The sequence below is a fragment of the Pyxicephalus adspersus genome, chromosome 5 (assembly GCF_032062135.1).
Source record: "Pyxicephalus adspersus chromosome 5, UCB_Pads_2.0, whole genome shotgun sequence".
NCBI classification, from domain to species: domain Eukaryota; kingdom Metazoa; phylum Chordata; class Amphibia; order Anura; family Pyxicephalidae; genus Pyxicephalus; species Pyxicephalus adspersus.
In genome coordinates this window covers 99,687,437-99,703,156 of record NC_092862.1, presented here as the reverse complement: position 1 = coordinate 99,703,156, position 15,720 = coordinate 99,687,437, and the positions used below count along the sequence as shown (strand labels likewise).

At 36.5% G+C, this 15,720-nt stretch overlaps 1 protein-coding gene across 1 annotated transcript in view; it reads right to left on the bottom strand.

Moving 5' to 3' along the window:
• CNTNAP2 (contactin associated protein 2) overlaps positions 1–15,720 on the bottom strand; it is a 902,024-nt gene that overhangs the window by 446,989 nt on the left and 439,315 nt on the right. Inside the window, exons 6-8 of the mRNA XM_072412254.1 lie at positions 11,168–11,352; positions 8,448–8,591; positions 6,234–6,498 (exon numbers count right to left, since the gene is read on the bottom strand). Coding sequence (XP_072268355.1) covers positions 6,234–6,498; positions 8,448–8,591; positions 11,168–11,352 — 594 coding nt within the window. The remainder of the gene's footprint in view (positions 1–6,233; positions 6,499–8,447; positions 8,592–11,167; positions 11,353–15,720) is intronic.

Genomic DNA, 15,720 nt, shown 5'->3' with positions numbered 1-15,720 from the left:
TCGTTCATTTCCAACGACTTTCCTCATTCGTCGGCGTCGTTGGTTACTTTTTTTACGAACGATTTTTGCCCAATCGATCGTTCGTCGTTCATTTTGAACGATAAAAATTGGAAGTGTGTACGCAGCTTAAGAGATAGCATGTCATTGTAGGATAACCTGTAAAAAAAAAAAAAAAAAAAAGTTAAATAATCACAAATACTCAATAAATAATTTACCAATAATTTTTATTATTTAACACCACCTTTTTTTACATTTATTTTTATTCCATTTTTTGCATCGAATCGCGTTTTATTCGGGTCAGGTCTGCCCGAATTCGAACAGCCATATTCAGTTTGAAGGACAACCTGAATTGGAACACCAACACTAGTGGGGACATTGTGAGCCCCTTTAAGGGGGATTGTGAGCCCCTTTAAGGGACAGCTAGCGACATGGAAGCAACAAGTCACTTTTGGCCATAGTACACAACCTTACTCAAGCACATGACAAAAAGTCAAGATGTCAAATGCAGCAGTTGATAGCTTAGTAGTTAAAGTGGGACGGATTGAAAGCAGTTAACAGTGCAGTTTGCAACCACAAGTCTGAAAGGGGCTTAAATTGAGTTAGCGATAATAGTGCACTTGTTAGTTTTAAAAGAGATATGATATTAGTGAAAGCTTACTGAAATAAGGTCACGTAAAGCCTGACACCTGGTTATAGCTTTGTCATCTGTGCCCTTCATCATTTTATAATGGTACCTGACTCTCCTACAATCTAACATCCTAACATCTCATGGAATATACATATAAAGGGTTGAGGTTTAATATTATGGAATGCTATAAGAACTTGGTGCTAGAAAGTTTTACCATCACACTAACTAAAAACATCAAAACCTCCATTACTGCAAATTATAATGGCAATGCCTATCATTCCTTCTCTCTATAACTGCAGAACATTGTTTTCTATACAAACGATAGGTACAATTTATTGAATATCTTCATGCATTTTGCTTCTTGCTGCTCAATATATATCACAATATGACTTTTTTCAACAAATATCTTTCTGACTATAGGTTTAAATCTATGGAATGTAATTATCATCATAAATAAATGAATGTTGATAAATCCACTGTAAAAGGAAAACATTTCTAACGTCCAAAAATTTAACGTATACAACATTTTTGATAGGATAATAACATTCTAGAGATGTATTTGTATCCTATATACACCGCATCTATAGCTCAAATATATTCAGAAAGTACAATAACCACTGTGAAAGTAGTGAGGACAAGAGAAAATATGTAGCCTGCTGTTCTTGTTCCCTAACAAAGAGACACGAACTCCTGCGCCATCTATTACGTGCATCTTCTGTCATTTTATTACAACCATAAGATATACAGCATATTTACTTAAATGTCCTTGCACTTGTCTGTTAGCAGTAATGAAGTCTTTAGAAAGCCTCACATCTTTTCTGCAACATATACTTACACAGATACAGGCACTTAGAAAAGTACGTGAAACCACAAGCAGGGCATTAAGTATACAAGCAGCCAGTAAATAAGACCGCTTCAAGCGGTAGAACTTACTGTAATTGTATACTGCAACAGTAACATAATGTGAGACTGGCAGAATGCTACAAAAAATTGTCAAATTCAAACCATTTTCTTGCACAAAGAATTCGGAAAGGTTTCACACTGTCAAAGGAACAAATGTGCAGAGATATAAAGCATTTCGTACAAAGCTACAAACTTTAGCAATTATTGGTTGTATCTATTTTTTTCTGCAAATTGTGCAAAGTGCTAAGGATAAGATGTTTTAGTAGGCTTAGAGAGAAACTTTCTGCAACCACTTCTCCTGAAGACACAATGTCACCACTACTACTAAAAGCTACACTGCTTACAGTCATTAGTGCTCAAGTCTGCTAAAGAACTAAAAACCGATGAAGTCAATCTAGTGGCGGTTTTTGTGTTTTCTCTAAAGTTGGTTGGTTGAAATTGATAGACTTTTTTTAACCTATGTATGCACAGGTAGTCCCTGGGTTACATACGAGATAGTGTTTAGGTTAGTTCTTAAGTTGAATTTGTATGCAAGTCGGAACAGGTACATTATTTTATTAAATGCAATTAGGACAGATGTTTGTCCTAACATATTATTAGGCAGCCTGGTGTCAGCTACTGTATAAAATTCTCACTGTGAGCTAATCACAAACACAGCAAAGAAAAAAAAAACTTAATGGAGCCTAGACATTCATTAACCTCCTGAGTGGTAAGCCCAAGTGTGGCTCGGGGTAAAAAAAAAACAGCTGAAAGCAGTAACCTCAATCCACACTCAGGGTAACTAAAAAAGTAAAAAGTAAAAACCTACCTGGTCCCATCGGCATCCTCCAGCGTCCTCCAGTGTCCTGATATCTTCTGGCTGCATCCTCTTGGTCGATCTTTCCCCCAGCGAGTGTGCTGACGTTCCCCGGGAGTTATCCAGTGACATTGCGTACAGCCGTCACTAGGGGTGCTGCAGGAATTTCAAATTATTTTGTATTGCATCCAATACAAAATACCTATATTGAATGCAATACACTGGATTTATATGTCTAAAAGCGGTACATTGTCTTTCATGGAAATTTATTTTACAGTATAATATAATAGTATGTGTATAATAAAGTTTGAAACACAAAATCATGCAAATGTTTATTATTACATTTATTATTAATTTTTTAAATGTATTATTTTGACATGATTGTGTGTTTCAAACTTTATTATGCTCATACTATTTTAATATACTGTAAAATAAATTTTTATGAAAGACAATGTACCGCTTTTAGACATAAAAATCCAGACAGAAATGAACCGCCCAGGAGGTTAACTTCTGGAGCAAGCTGTGCTTTGATATGCTAAAAGAAACAGCTTCAGAGTTTGTCTTGCTCAGTCTCAGCTGTGTTTAGCAAAAGATTTCTTCTGCAAGTCATGCAAACTGCCCCCCTCCAAGCCTCCTACTGCCCAGGAAGCCCCCTTCGTATCTAGGAGTCATCCATATGTTGGATGTCCTTAACCCGGGGACTACCTCTAACTATGTTTAGGAGACCCTGTGGACAAACATTATAATATTTAAAGTAGAACTAAACATTTTAAAAAAAATGCAACAAGGCAAGTCCTTGCAGAGGGGACAGGCAGAATGTCCATTCTGCAATAAAAAAACTTACCTGCCTGATCACAGGTAATATTATTTTTTTTAAAAAAATCATTCGTCCTTGCTCCATCATGGGTGCTTCTATCTTCATCTGGTCTTCGTCCTGGTACTATATATTTGGCCATTTTGATTGGCCAGTCTGGATTGAAGTAAGACATGCCTGTCCGAGTTTATTCATCCTGGCATTGAATACGGAGCTGTGCATGCGCATTATAAACAGGCAGGTAAGTATGTTGTATTGCAGAAAGGACCTTGGAAATAAGGTGGGCTTACCATGGTGTCACTTCACTGTCTATATCCCCAGTGGAACATACACACCTATTCCCACTCCCCTGCTCCATTCAGCTGGGAGCAAACAAAACCTCTAGTACGTACATGTACGAAGAAGCACTTACTCCCTAACTTACTAATTTGCCTCTTGGCCTAGCAGCACCTCTTGTGTCATTGCAGGTGCTTGGCCCAGCAGTGTGATGTGGCCTTGGTAGACAGATTTCAGCTCTATGTAAGTTCCAACTTACATAGCCACTTAAAGCTTACACAGGGCCCCTATGGTAGTGGGGTGAGTATGTGGTCCTGTGGCAGAGGCTAAGCTGTTCCATTGTCCTGCATAGGAAACGCAAAAGTTATAGTAATACACCTGTTAAAAACTGTTTTCTTCTTTTCGTGAAATAAATATATCTCAGTACTTTCATTATATATCTAGTTTACTCCTATGAGACTTCACCTTCACCCAAGCTCTGATATGTAGGAAAACTGATTTGCCTATGACAATATGACACTCAAGAAACTTTCCCAAGGGCTCTTCTCTGCCTTGTGGCAGCAGGTAGATTTATCTGATGCAGATTTATGTGACAAAAACATATCCATATCTCATATTTCTAATATGCTTGCAGTTGACAGGACATATAGAAAGACAGGGCCTTGAGCTGTAGGATTAACATTGAGATGTTAACTAAAGAGAAAAAGGAGCTCAAGGCAAAGAAATTCAATTCCAGATTTGAGAATTTTTTATGAAAAAGAGCTAAAGGCCTATAAAATTGTGTCATCCGAGTAAAGCAGATCTGCAAATCTACCTTTCTGATTTGCACAACAAAAACCTTTCTAGAACCCATGGGATAGCTTTGTTTAGAAGTGAAAAGATTCTTTTAAAAAAAGAGAACCAAGCAAACATGTACATTTAAATACAGGACAATACTTTTTATTTACATTTCTCTGCAGACCTTCTAGTGCCCTGTTATTATTAATCCACTTATTTATAGAGATTCTGAAATATTCCTCGGGTTTATATGTTTATGCATGTGTTATACACATTATTATAAATGATTTATATTTTATCATCTTCTTTGAAACTGTATAGTAAACAAAATATAGTACACCCATAAGCATAAGTAATTCCCAGTTGAACCGCTAACCACAGATATTGTACATAAAAGTGATATAACAATGTATGTATATAGTTGTTGGGGCTATATTGTTAATTGTACATATTGTACATAATCAGAGGCATAGCAGTTTCTGACCATGCACATAGTTATTTAGGTAAATGGGCAAGAGGGGTAAAAAAAGTCATGTGACCAACAACTCAACCAATGATAAAGTTCTATCTGCAGCATTAGTAACAGTGGGCTCCATACTGTAGCCTGTTTTTATAATGGGCATAAAATGCTGCTTTTTGACTTTCTAAATAAATGCACCGTTATTGGATGGGTCATCACAGATAGAAAATCAAACATAATGTATAGAAAAACTAAAACAAAATCACAGGTACAAGGTAGTCATCTTGCAGGGTTGCATTGGGGGTGGACACAGGCCAGTGTGAAAACTTTGATGACTTATCTAGCAACAAGGGCAACATAATGGCAACTTTATGTTGCGCTGAGTTGTAGCCAGATTCAGTTTAAATATCAGGCAATGATCATCAAACCAGAATGATGAACATCTAGCATTTAGTATTATGCTACCAACATGACAGTTAATTAAACTATAAAAAATGTATTTCACTTCTGCATTGTACATCATCCATTGATATCTTGGGTGAAGAATTCTTTCATGCTTCATTTCTATTTAACTGAGCACAGTTGTATTTCATCCACCCATCCACCTTAGATTTTTGTAGTATATCCAAGAGGTAGTTCCAGCATGCAGTGCTAGTAAAATAGACCATTCTCCTCCACTGTTACATATATTAAAACCTGGCCTGGGCCTGGAAAAAAGATTTCAGTATGGCTGCAAAACAAAGATGTAATATTTAACTTTTTTGAAAAGCAGACTCATTAAGTTAGGTGGAAAAGCAAATTCCAAGCAGCTATAACTAAATGCAATTTTTAAGTACCTAATTTTACTTGTGATAAGCTTCCTGTTATTCCTTGCACAGGAATGGGGGGTAGAGACCAATCAAATGTGCTGCAGTGCACATATGGTGGCAAGCAACATACTGACTACAGGGAAGATCACAGTGAACAAAGAGATAAGCCTATTCTGTTACATTTTCTTAATGTCCAGTCTGTTGGGTACAGAAAGGTGACCACGTGAAATGCTTAGCTTCAGAAAGGAAAATTTAGGCCATGTAAACCCAAAATGGATCTTTAGCAATGCTAAGCATGTAGGTGAACAGCTCCTATAGATATATTTCCATTATAAATTTATCCGTTTGCTTGCATTTAAGCAAGAGGACCTATAATGGGGAATATGCAGCTCTCATTATTGATATCATCTGCGAATACTAGATACCTGGATATGAAAGAATTTAAATATGTTCATTACTTTTTGGTTCACTGACTTGGAGCAAGATCAGCCTTTATCTTGATTTTAAAAACTGTATCCTTGTTCTAAGTCTGTGATAATTATTTCAGTGATTCAAGGGATGGCCAAGAAACTTGTGTTTTTGGTAGGTCAGCAAAAAAAGTTCAGCTGAAATTTCCTATAAAAACATTGTTCTTGAGATAACTGTTATAGTTCACATTTCCTCTACCTGTCCGAAATATTATCAGTCAATACCCAATGCAATCCAGGAATACAAGCTACATTTACATTTATGAACACAGCATTATCTGCAGTTTGCAGTTAATATCCTACCTGAAGAAATATCAATGCGGTTTTTCTTGGACTTTGTCATATTGAGATGGACGCTAACTTTGCCATCGGTTAGGTCAATTTCCACATTTCCAAGCTCATCAGCAAATGTGGTGAAAAGAAGAAGTCCATTTGAGTTCCAGGTGCGAAAATAAAAGTTCACAGAAAAAAAATCTTCATCTGCCTGTCCAATCACTTCCAAGTAACTACTTGCATTAAAAAATACAGGAACGGCATGTGATTCAACACAGGTAAAACTTAAATTATCCTGAAACAAATAGAGACAAGAGACAAATACATTTAAAAGACTTTATAATATAACAAAGATTGTCTGATAATGATCAAACAGATTATTATTTAAAAATCTCCTTTTAAATTATGTATTTGTGAAAATATCAGCAATCCATATCAAATAGAGCATTTGTGACTATATAAGTACTAAAATGTCCTTATGTTAGCTTTCTCTAATCCTTTGTACACAAGGACTGGGAAGGGTAGGGCCAGAGCCAAAAGCCAAGCAAGCTAAATTGTTAATTTAACACTGCAATATACTAGAGGGGATCAGCAGGTGGAACAAAACTATGAAATCAGAACCTTATCAGTCATTTGTCTTATAGCTTGATGATATTCTGACAGGTGAGTATCATTGGTATTTACATTGTAGGGCAGAGAAGGCTATTGAACTGTGTATATAAAAATATTTACAGTGATAAGAAAAAGGTTAAATATATTTGAGGGATATGACAGTCCAATCTTGAGATTTCTGTCTGGTATTCTGTTCAAATTTCATCTAACAAAAAATATGCCAGGGTATCTAATAATGGTATCTAGCATTGTTTCTGAAAAATCAAGTCCAAGGCTTGTCCAGCTTTCTGTTCTAGAATTTGACACAGATGCAAGGATGGTCTACCAGGTTTTGTTACTAGTATTACTCATTAAAATCCAATATGGATTTTACTAAATGTCCACGGGCAAACAGTGATATACATACTGACCGTCTTGTATGGAAGAACATGACCTTGCAACAAGAATCATTATACTTCATGGAAGAAGCAATCCAGTACTATTTATATCTTAGGCCCTCAGATTTGCAATCAAAAAGAAAAAAGTTAGCTTCTCCTGGGTGCATAACTGCTATGCCATCAGGAGCTGCAAACCATGGGTCTCTGCATTTGAAGCTGTTGCCCTTGCATTTGTGGTGGTGGTGCAGTTATCCCTCCAGAGAAAGAATTGGCCAGAAGCACCATGTTGTCTCCAGGAACCATGCCACAACCCCACAAAAACACAACCATGTTCAAACCAAGTGGTTCCTAACCTCTTCCATACAGGTACATAAGAACTGTAGGAAGTTTGGTTAAGCATACAGTTTACCACAAATCTGAATGGGGCCTTAGGGTAAGCTCAGATGGACTAAGGCAAGGTGTCTAGGAGTGTTCACTGGCAGATTTCACAGGTATTTGACATTGCCCACAGATCCTGAAAGAAGCATTATGTAAACTGTCCATGTACAAAAAGTTTTTTTTCAGCTGCTTCAATGATAACTAGAGCTTTGGGGTGGAGGACTGGTTGACAACCATGAACCGTGATAGTTCTGCTATCAAAAAGGCCTTACTGAACTTAGCCTTACAGTGTGCTTTAGGGTCAGCAAAATTAACTTGTGAAAATGTATGTATAGAATCGGCGAGGGTTATTATTTATTGCATTCTGTGTCATTTCAGCTTGTTTTAGTTACTGTCTAAAATGGGACATTTCCACTCTTTAGGAAGGTTTCTCTAATTTACTGCATCTCCAAGACAGGAACTTTATCAGAAGCATACGGACAACAGAGAACAAACTCTGCTGGGGTTTGAGCTATACATAAACTTTAAATATAGTTATATCTTAAGAGGCACTGATTAGTTAGCCCCATGCATTCACTATTTATGCAGCTCTTTGAACAAAGGGGGACACTTTCGTAAAAATATTTAGGACAATATGTGAACACATATAAAACACATTGTGGGAATCTAATAGCTAAAATAGGTTTGCCCTATGTGTTTATTTATTTTTTCAAGAAGCAGCACTTTTGGGAATTAACCAAGCACTGCAGTATTCAGGCAATACCTAAAGTTTGCTTTGTTCTACTACAAAGATATGTTTCTGAATAAACACGGCTAAAAATGCATTGTTCATTATGTTGTATGCTCTTAGGGCAAGGACATTTTCATCCCAACTCACCACATTGTATGAGTTCATCTTCCTTCTTCTGGCAAGGTCAGTGATGTTAAGTGCATTGTATTTAATGCTTTCCATACAACCCTTGAAATTTTTTCTACCATTTGAGCTCGGCTTTCCACTTGAAGGCATACCTCCGAAGGTTAACTGTTACAGAAGATCAGATAAATAATATGGTCAGTTTTTTTCCATATTGTCAAAGTACAATACTAAAGCACTAAAATATTATATTGTTATACATTTTAATGTGCATAAATAATACAGTTGGTTCTAAAATTAATGTACTGATTTCCCAAGGCACAGAAAAGCTTTAGCCCAAAGTAACTAATCAGATCCACTGTTTCAGGTCCCTAGGCTGAACTTAAAAAATAAAATATGAAACCTATTAAATGAAAAAAAAAAATTTATTTTTTGCTATTTCAAGAATTAGCTTTAAAATATTTTTTGCCAGTAATAAAAAAATATTAATTAAAAATAATTGTGTGCATTGTAATGAAAAAGTAACTCATAAAATTATGAAATGGCTGAAAAGTACCTAGGGTCAAAAAAGATCGTAATACATGTTAAAATATGAAAATGCTATCTCTGTATAAAGACTTTTAAGCATGAACCACAGTCAATGGCTAATTCACCAGCAGTGTTGTGATTTAACCTATTTAATCTATTCAGTGTACTTCCAACTAGTGCAACCCAATTAGCTATATTTCCTAAGCCTAAAGGAATAAAAAACAAACTATATAATCAGATTGTAACCAGGTTTAGATTTACCATCATTTATGTACTGCAAAGGGTAACTAAATAATCTATTAAATTAATTTAAAATCAGGTAAGCCTTCACGCAATAGACCTGATTTATTAAAGCTCTTAAAGATTGGAGAACGATTATCATAGGAGAACCTGAATGATAAAGCAAACCTTTAATGATTTCTGAAAACCTAGAATGGCACTCAATGTTTAGTAGTTGCCTATTAGTGTTAAATGATGCTGTAAAAAAAAATATATATAGTCTAAACCAAACTTTACTATAGGAATTAGGGCTGTTCACTAAGCAAGTTACATTTTTACTTTCTGAGGAGAGCTTTTATTTGGCCAAGAGAGGATCAGATAAAAATTAGGGGATTATTGGCAGTTGCTTTTATAATAGAAAAAAGAAGAAAATATGATAGTTATTGGGAAAATTATGACACATTGCTAAAAAAAAGTTACAGTGTGTTTGATAATTTGACAGAACAAACATTACTTGTGACAAGGTATAGGCTTAAAGTGCCTAGCATAGAACGACTATAACATCCTCCACTCCGGTATTCTGCTAAACTGACTCTCTCCAATCTATTATGAATGCTGCAGCCAGACTCATCCATCCTTCCTACTGCTCTTCTTCTGTTGCATCTCTTTGTAGTTCTCTCCATTGAATTCCAATTCACCTGAGAATCAAATTCAAGTTCCTGTGCTTTGCCTTCAAATCCCTATACAGTTCTTGTCCAAACTACCTTTCTGACCTAATAGAAAAGTACTCTCCCAGCCGCTCTCATAACCTCATCACACCCACGACTGCAAGACTTTTCTAGAGCTGCCCCAACTCTCTGGAATGGTCTTCCTCGTCCTATTCAGCTTGCTCCTACTTTCAGCTCATTTAAAAGAGCACTCAAAACCCATCTTTTCAAGCTTGCCTACCTGTCTTTGTCTGTCTCCTAAAGCCCTCACTACTTCCCATCACTCTATATCTCCCCTCCTGTGGTGTGAGACTTCTGCCACCTTCTGGATTATAAGCTCTTCTGGGCAGAGTCCTCTCCTCCTCACTGTTTGTATCTGTCTGTCATTTGCAACCCCTATTTATTGTACAGCACTGCGTAATATAATGGTGTTATTTAAATCCTGTTCAATATTAGAATGGAATTGAGCGTGATTGTTCTAGTCCTGATGTATTTCGCCGGGTTGGGCTTTTTCAGAGGAGGTTAGACAGGGCAGAATGGATATTCTAATGGTGTTAGGTAAAGCAATGTCCCCGGGTCTCACACAGAGTGTCTGAGATTGCCTGGTAGATTGTGTTCCAAAGTAGGTTATAAATGGTGCTCTTTAACTTTTCCTGGTAATTGGATGCTATTCCAAGTTGTTACAGCTGTCCAGTGGTTTCAGCAGCAAGATTTTCATATAATTAGGCTGGTAATTTATTCCCTCTTGGCTAGTTAAGAACTCTCCTACAATCATACCTAACCATAGAGGTTGTCAAAGAGAGCCTGGAAGGTAAGTTTTGTTTGGACAACTACACACTTAAGTTATTACTTTCCAAGAGCTACTTTTGTGAATGAGGTAAAGTTCTGTTGACTTCAGCCATCAAATGAGGTGCAAGCAAAAACCATAGGTTACATTTCCTTGTTCATTATTCCTCGGTTAATCCTGTGTCAGAGGTGCACTCTGTATTAAATGTTTATTAACAGATTATATTGCATTTGCACAGATATAAAACCCAGCAATATTTATATAAAATTAGAACATCTGATTCAGAAGGCATTATAATTGACCCATGGCTCCTTTCAGATGGTTATTTCCACAATAGGTCAAATTCCCTATCTTCTAATACACAAATGTCAACTATTTAACTGGCACTATAAACTATGAAATGGGGTTCCCCAATTTTATTGAAGAAGGAAGGATCTTTATCTATATTACTCTAACTTTACTCATGTAGCTCAAAGTGTGAACAATACATATTTTTTTCCTACCTCAAAATCCAGGTCTAATTTGACAAATTCTCCATTTGTTTTGAAATGTTGCACATGGTTATCAAGTGTAAGGTTAATGTGCTTCTTATAGCGATCAATTATAACAGAATGCCAGTGATGGTCATCTAGAAGGCTTCCTGTAGTCACTATGGTGTTCCCGTTAATATTTCCATATTGGTTACTGCCTAAAAAAGAAAAAGGATAGAACATGAATTTCTAAATATGCAGTTACTTAACAAATCCTAAACGGAAAAATACATTAGTATAAGATATACGTGTCAGAAATTGATGAATGCAAATCACCATAAATTTTGTTTTCCAATAAGCTTTATTTATTTTAATGTACAATGAGATATTCAATTTCATATAATGCCACCCACCGGACCCTGCTCCTCCTCCACTCATTGATAGTTAAAAAACACAATGTGAATCACTAACTTATTTCAGTACTTTATTTATTCCAACAATGTGACCTTTAATGACAAAGGTGGATGAAAGCTGTTATGAGTCTGTTGCTCTATTTATTCAAGTTGGTATTCAAAGCTACTATACTGCAAAACTCCCAAGCTCATGTCAGCTAAAATTGCAATTAAATTTTACATGCTTTTAATTTCCAGCCCTGAAGATCCACTATCAGTTTAAAATTCTGTACAGACCACAGAAGACTGTTTTTGGACTGATTACATACCATGATTCTTTTTTACGTAAATCTTTAGGGAAGAAAGGGAAAATAATATTTCAATATTTGATTATTGACTTAAAATAATAGTTAAAAACAATAGGCCCACAAAGATCAAAATCAAACATGAACACCACCTTGGGATCTGCATTTGGTATTGATTAATCAGGACAATGATATATGTATGCAGTACTAGAATTTAAACCTAGCATCTGCTTAAAGTGACACTCACCTCTCACTGGTTCCTCCTGCTGACTTTAAGTTTCAAACTTTATTATACTCATACTATTATATTATACTGTAAAATAAATTTTCAGGAAAAACAATGTACTGCTTTTAGACAAATAAAACCAGAAAGAAATAAACCACTAGGGAGGTTAAGGGTAATGACTACTGTTGGTATTTGAATTCAGGTTGTCCTTATTTTTGACCCGAATATGGCTGTTCGAATTCGGATAGACCCGACCCGAAAAACATGTCATTCAACTTTACAAATTTGTGTGTAATAAAATGTGTTAAAAAAAGAGGTTTTAATGTTAAAGTAATTTATTGAATATGTGTGATTTGTGTAAGTAACTTTTATTTTTTTACAGGTTATCCCACAATGACAGGATGATTCTCCAGGCACTTGAGGCTAAATAGGGACGTCTCCTCATTCATCACCCCTCGTGCTCTATGATTGGCTGAGGAAAGTTAAACCCTGATGACAGCTCAAGGGTCATCAGGATTTTCCTTTCCCCAGCCAATCACAGAGCAATAGAGGTGAATGAATGGGGAGACTTGTCCCCATTTAGCCTCCAGTGCCCGGGGATCCCGTAGGACTCCTGTGTTCTTGGATAGAGAATCTCTATCCAAGAACACATACTATAGTTATGCTAGCCCTAGCGGAACTGTATGTGACTCCGCGGCCCGTGACACTGACAGGATGATTCCCACGGCTGCACAGCTCAAGCGTCATCAGGATTTTCCTTTCCCCAGCCAATCACAGAGCACTAGAGGTGAATGAATGGGAAGACTTTCCCCATTTAGCCTCTGATGCCCAGGGATCCCATGGTCTTGTGTTCTTGGATAGAGAATCTCTATCCAAGAACACATACTATATTTACGCTAGGGCTGCAAGAGCAATCAGGGGAGCGGAGCTGTCAGCTCTGCTTCCCTGATTGCTCTTGCAGTTCCACACAGTCCCGAAAAATAACTAAAATTTTCCCCCTATTGACTTTTTAGTGTTCGAATTTGATGTTTGATCACCCGAACAATATTGCCCTATTGGATCGAATAGCTGTCCAATCGAATAGTGAGATATTTGACCAACACTAGTAATGCCTGTATTCATAAGGTTTAAATTGTAGAAAAGAGCATTAAACATCATTTAAATACATGTGGCCACCACAGAGAAAAGCAATAACGCAACAATGGATGGAAATAAATGTGACATTGCATTAGATTAACAAAACAATACCATGGTGATTGTGTGTTGTAATCAAAGCTAAAATGGTCCAACAAAATATAAGAAAGAGTGACCTTTCTTTTTGGTCAGGCAGTGTATGAACATAATAAAGTTCAGCTTTAATAATTGCAAATGTTTAACCTTAAACAATAATGCTATTTGCTCCATTTCTAAAACTATAGTTATAAAATCAGTGATAACACAGGATAAAGGTGACATTTTGTCAATTTGTCTAGTATGGTCAAAATTCAGCAAAACACATTTGATTAGAAAAAAGAAAGCAATACATATTGGTAAGTTTAGTGCGTGAAAATATCTGTCGTAAAATGTTTTACTGTATATAACAACATTAGCTTTGTTAATAAAATAATTCTACCAGTCTTTTTTTATGCAGAGTAAGTAATGGTTCTAAGAAAAACTATTCTTTGTTTCTTTCTACTAGAGAGAGTCACCTTTTTAGTTTGTCTTGATGAACATAGTCGCCATTGTCATATTGTGAGATTGTTACAAGAACAGGAGGTGAGAGAAAATCTTCTTTTTACAACACCTATTTCAGTGACAGCTGTCTTAAGGTTTCCTTTCACTTTGGAGTAATTTATACTCAATTGCCTTTGTGTTTTCCGACAAAAAAACAGGCTTCTAACATTTTCTTGTTTGGACTAAAAATATTAGCTAGAGATAACCAGTTTAGTTACTACGTGCTCTATAAGTGCCTTTTGACAATTTTTTAACCCCATGTGACCACTTAAAATAGTTTCTAGATCTCAGGATACCCCCACTAAAAAATGAATTCAATGTCAGTGGGGAATAGCTTAATACATTAGTGGTCAATTGGAAGAATGTTCCCCTTCCAACGATGGTATTATTATCAATCTTAAACGACAGCTGAATATTGCTGGTGTCATGGGTCTGGTTCTACCCAGTGGTGTTGGCCAAAGAAGAATGAAGCACCAGCAAATGGAGAGTTAATCGTCCACAGCTGAAGGAATTTCCAGCAACCTTATGGAGGAAACCTATTGCAATATTGTTTTTATTTTCCATAAAAAATGTACGTCCTTGTTTCTCTAGGCATGTTCAAGAGAATTGCCATAATTCTTCATGGCAGGTGCTATAGTCATGTGTGGATGGCTTTACCATTTAGCCTGGATGGCTTCCTAGTCAGGCCATTAAAAAATAACCAAAGTAAGGTATTTTACACACTATAAAGTATAGTTTTCTTTAATACATTTATTTTTGCCAAGGGGAAGACACTGAAAAGCTCTGCCTTTAATGCATTCTCCATAAACCCCACGGTCCGTGGCCCATTAGTGGCCGTCTGACAGGTGGGCCGAGAGCACAGAGAGCAGTGGTGGTTCACGGCTCTGGTCAGTGCACCACCCAGCAAGGTCAGGAGAAGGACCCCACATGGGGGGGTACATCGGCCAGAGCTGCGGACCACATCTCCTATACAGATCACACACTCAGGGCGGTGGGCGGGTTGTGTCTTTAGACACAATCCACCCTATCTCTCATCGCAAGCTCAGACCTGCGATGGGGAAGTGGGCAGGTTCTGGCAATATGATGTCACTCAGGTGGAAGTTTCTTCCCCTTTGAGTAACACTGGACTAATTAAACACTGGACTCCGTAGATTCAGAGGTCCATGAGCTGCAAAAGGTTGGCTATAAGGTTTTTCCCCGATGGTACAGGCATATTCCAAGATGACAATGCCAGGTTTCATCAGGTTCAAACTGTGAAAGAGTGGTTCAAAGAGACATCATTTTCACTCAAGGTTTGGCCAGAATCCAGAGTCTAGAGTCTAGGCCTGTAGCCTATTGAGTATAGACTACCATTACTTACGTTAAGACTTGTTCCAACAAAATAATAAAATGTGTGACTTTTTTTGGCCAGACAGTGTACAGCATTTTCTAATTTTGTCATTTTTTTGTGTTGTTTATATAGGCAAGTATTGACTGGTAAAGGGAGCATTAATTGAATGCTTGTAATATTCTTCTGTGAAATATTTGGGCTAGTAAGGCAAAATCTTGAGAGTCAGTTTTCTCATTATATCAGTTTTTTTTTAACATGTTCGGGTTTGGTACACTCTTGACCATTTGACATGTTTATGTATGAATACTGTTAAGGACTGGTTAGTATAAATAATTTTTATTTTATGTGTTCTGGTATTTAAGGGAAAGATAGATACCTATATATTCTTTTCAATACAGTAAGTCATATACATAAGTTATTATTAATATAAATATAAATGTTATAGAGAGTCTGTCATCAAGAAGTGGTGGTCACAGATGAGGAAATAATATTTTGTTTTAGAAGATTTCATGATCATTAGACAGAAAAAGATTAAAGCTTCAGAAATAAATGAGAAAAGAGTACCGTCTGGATGATAAAAAGTTGATATTCTTGCAGCATGCATTCCACTCCTGCCAATC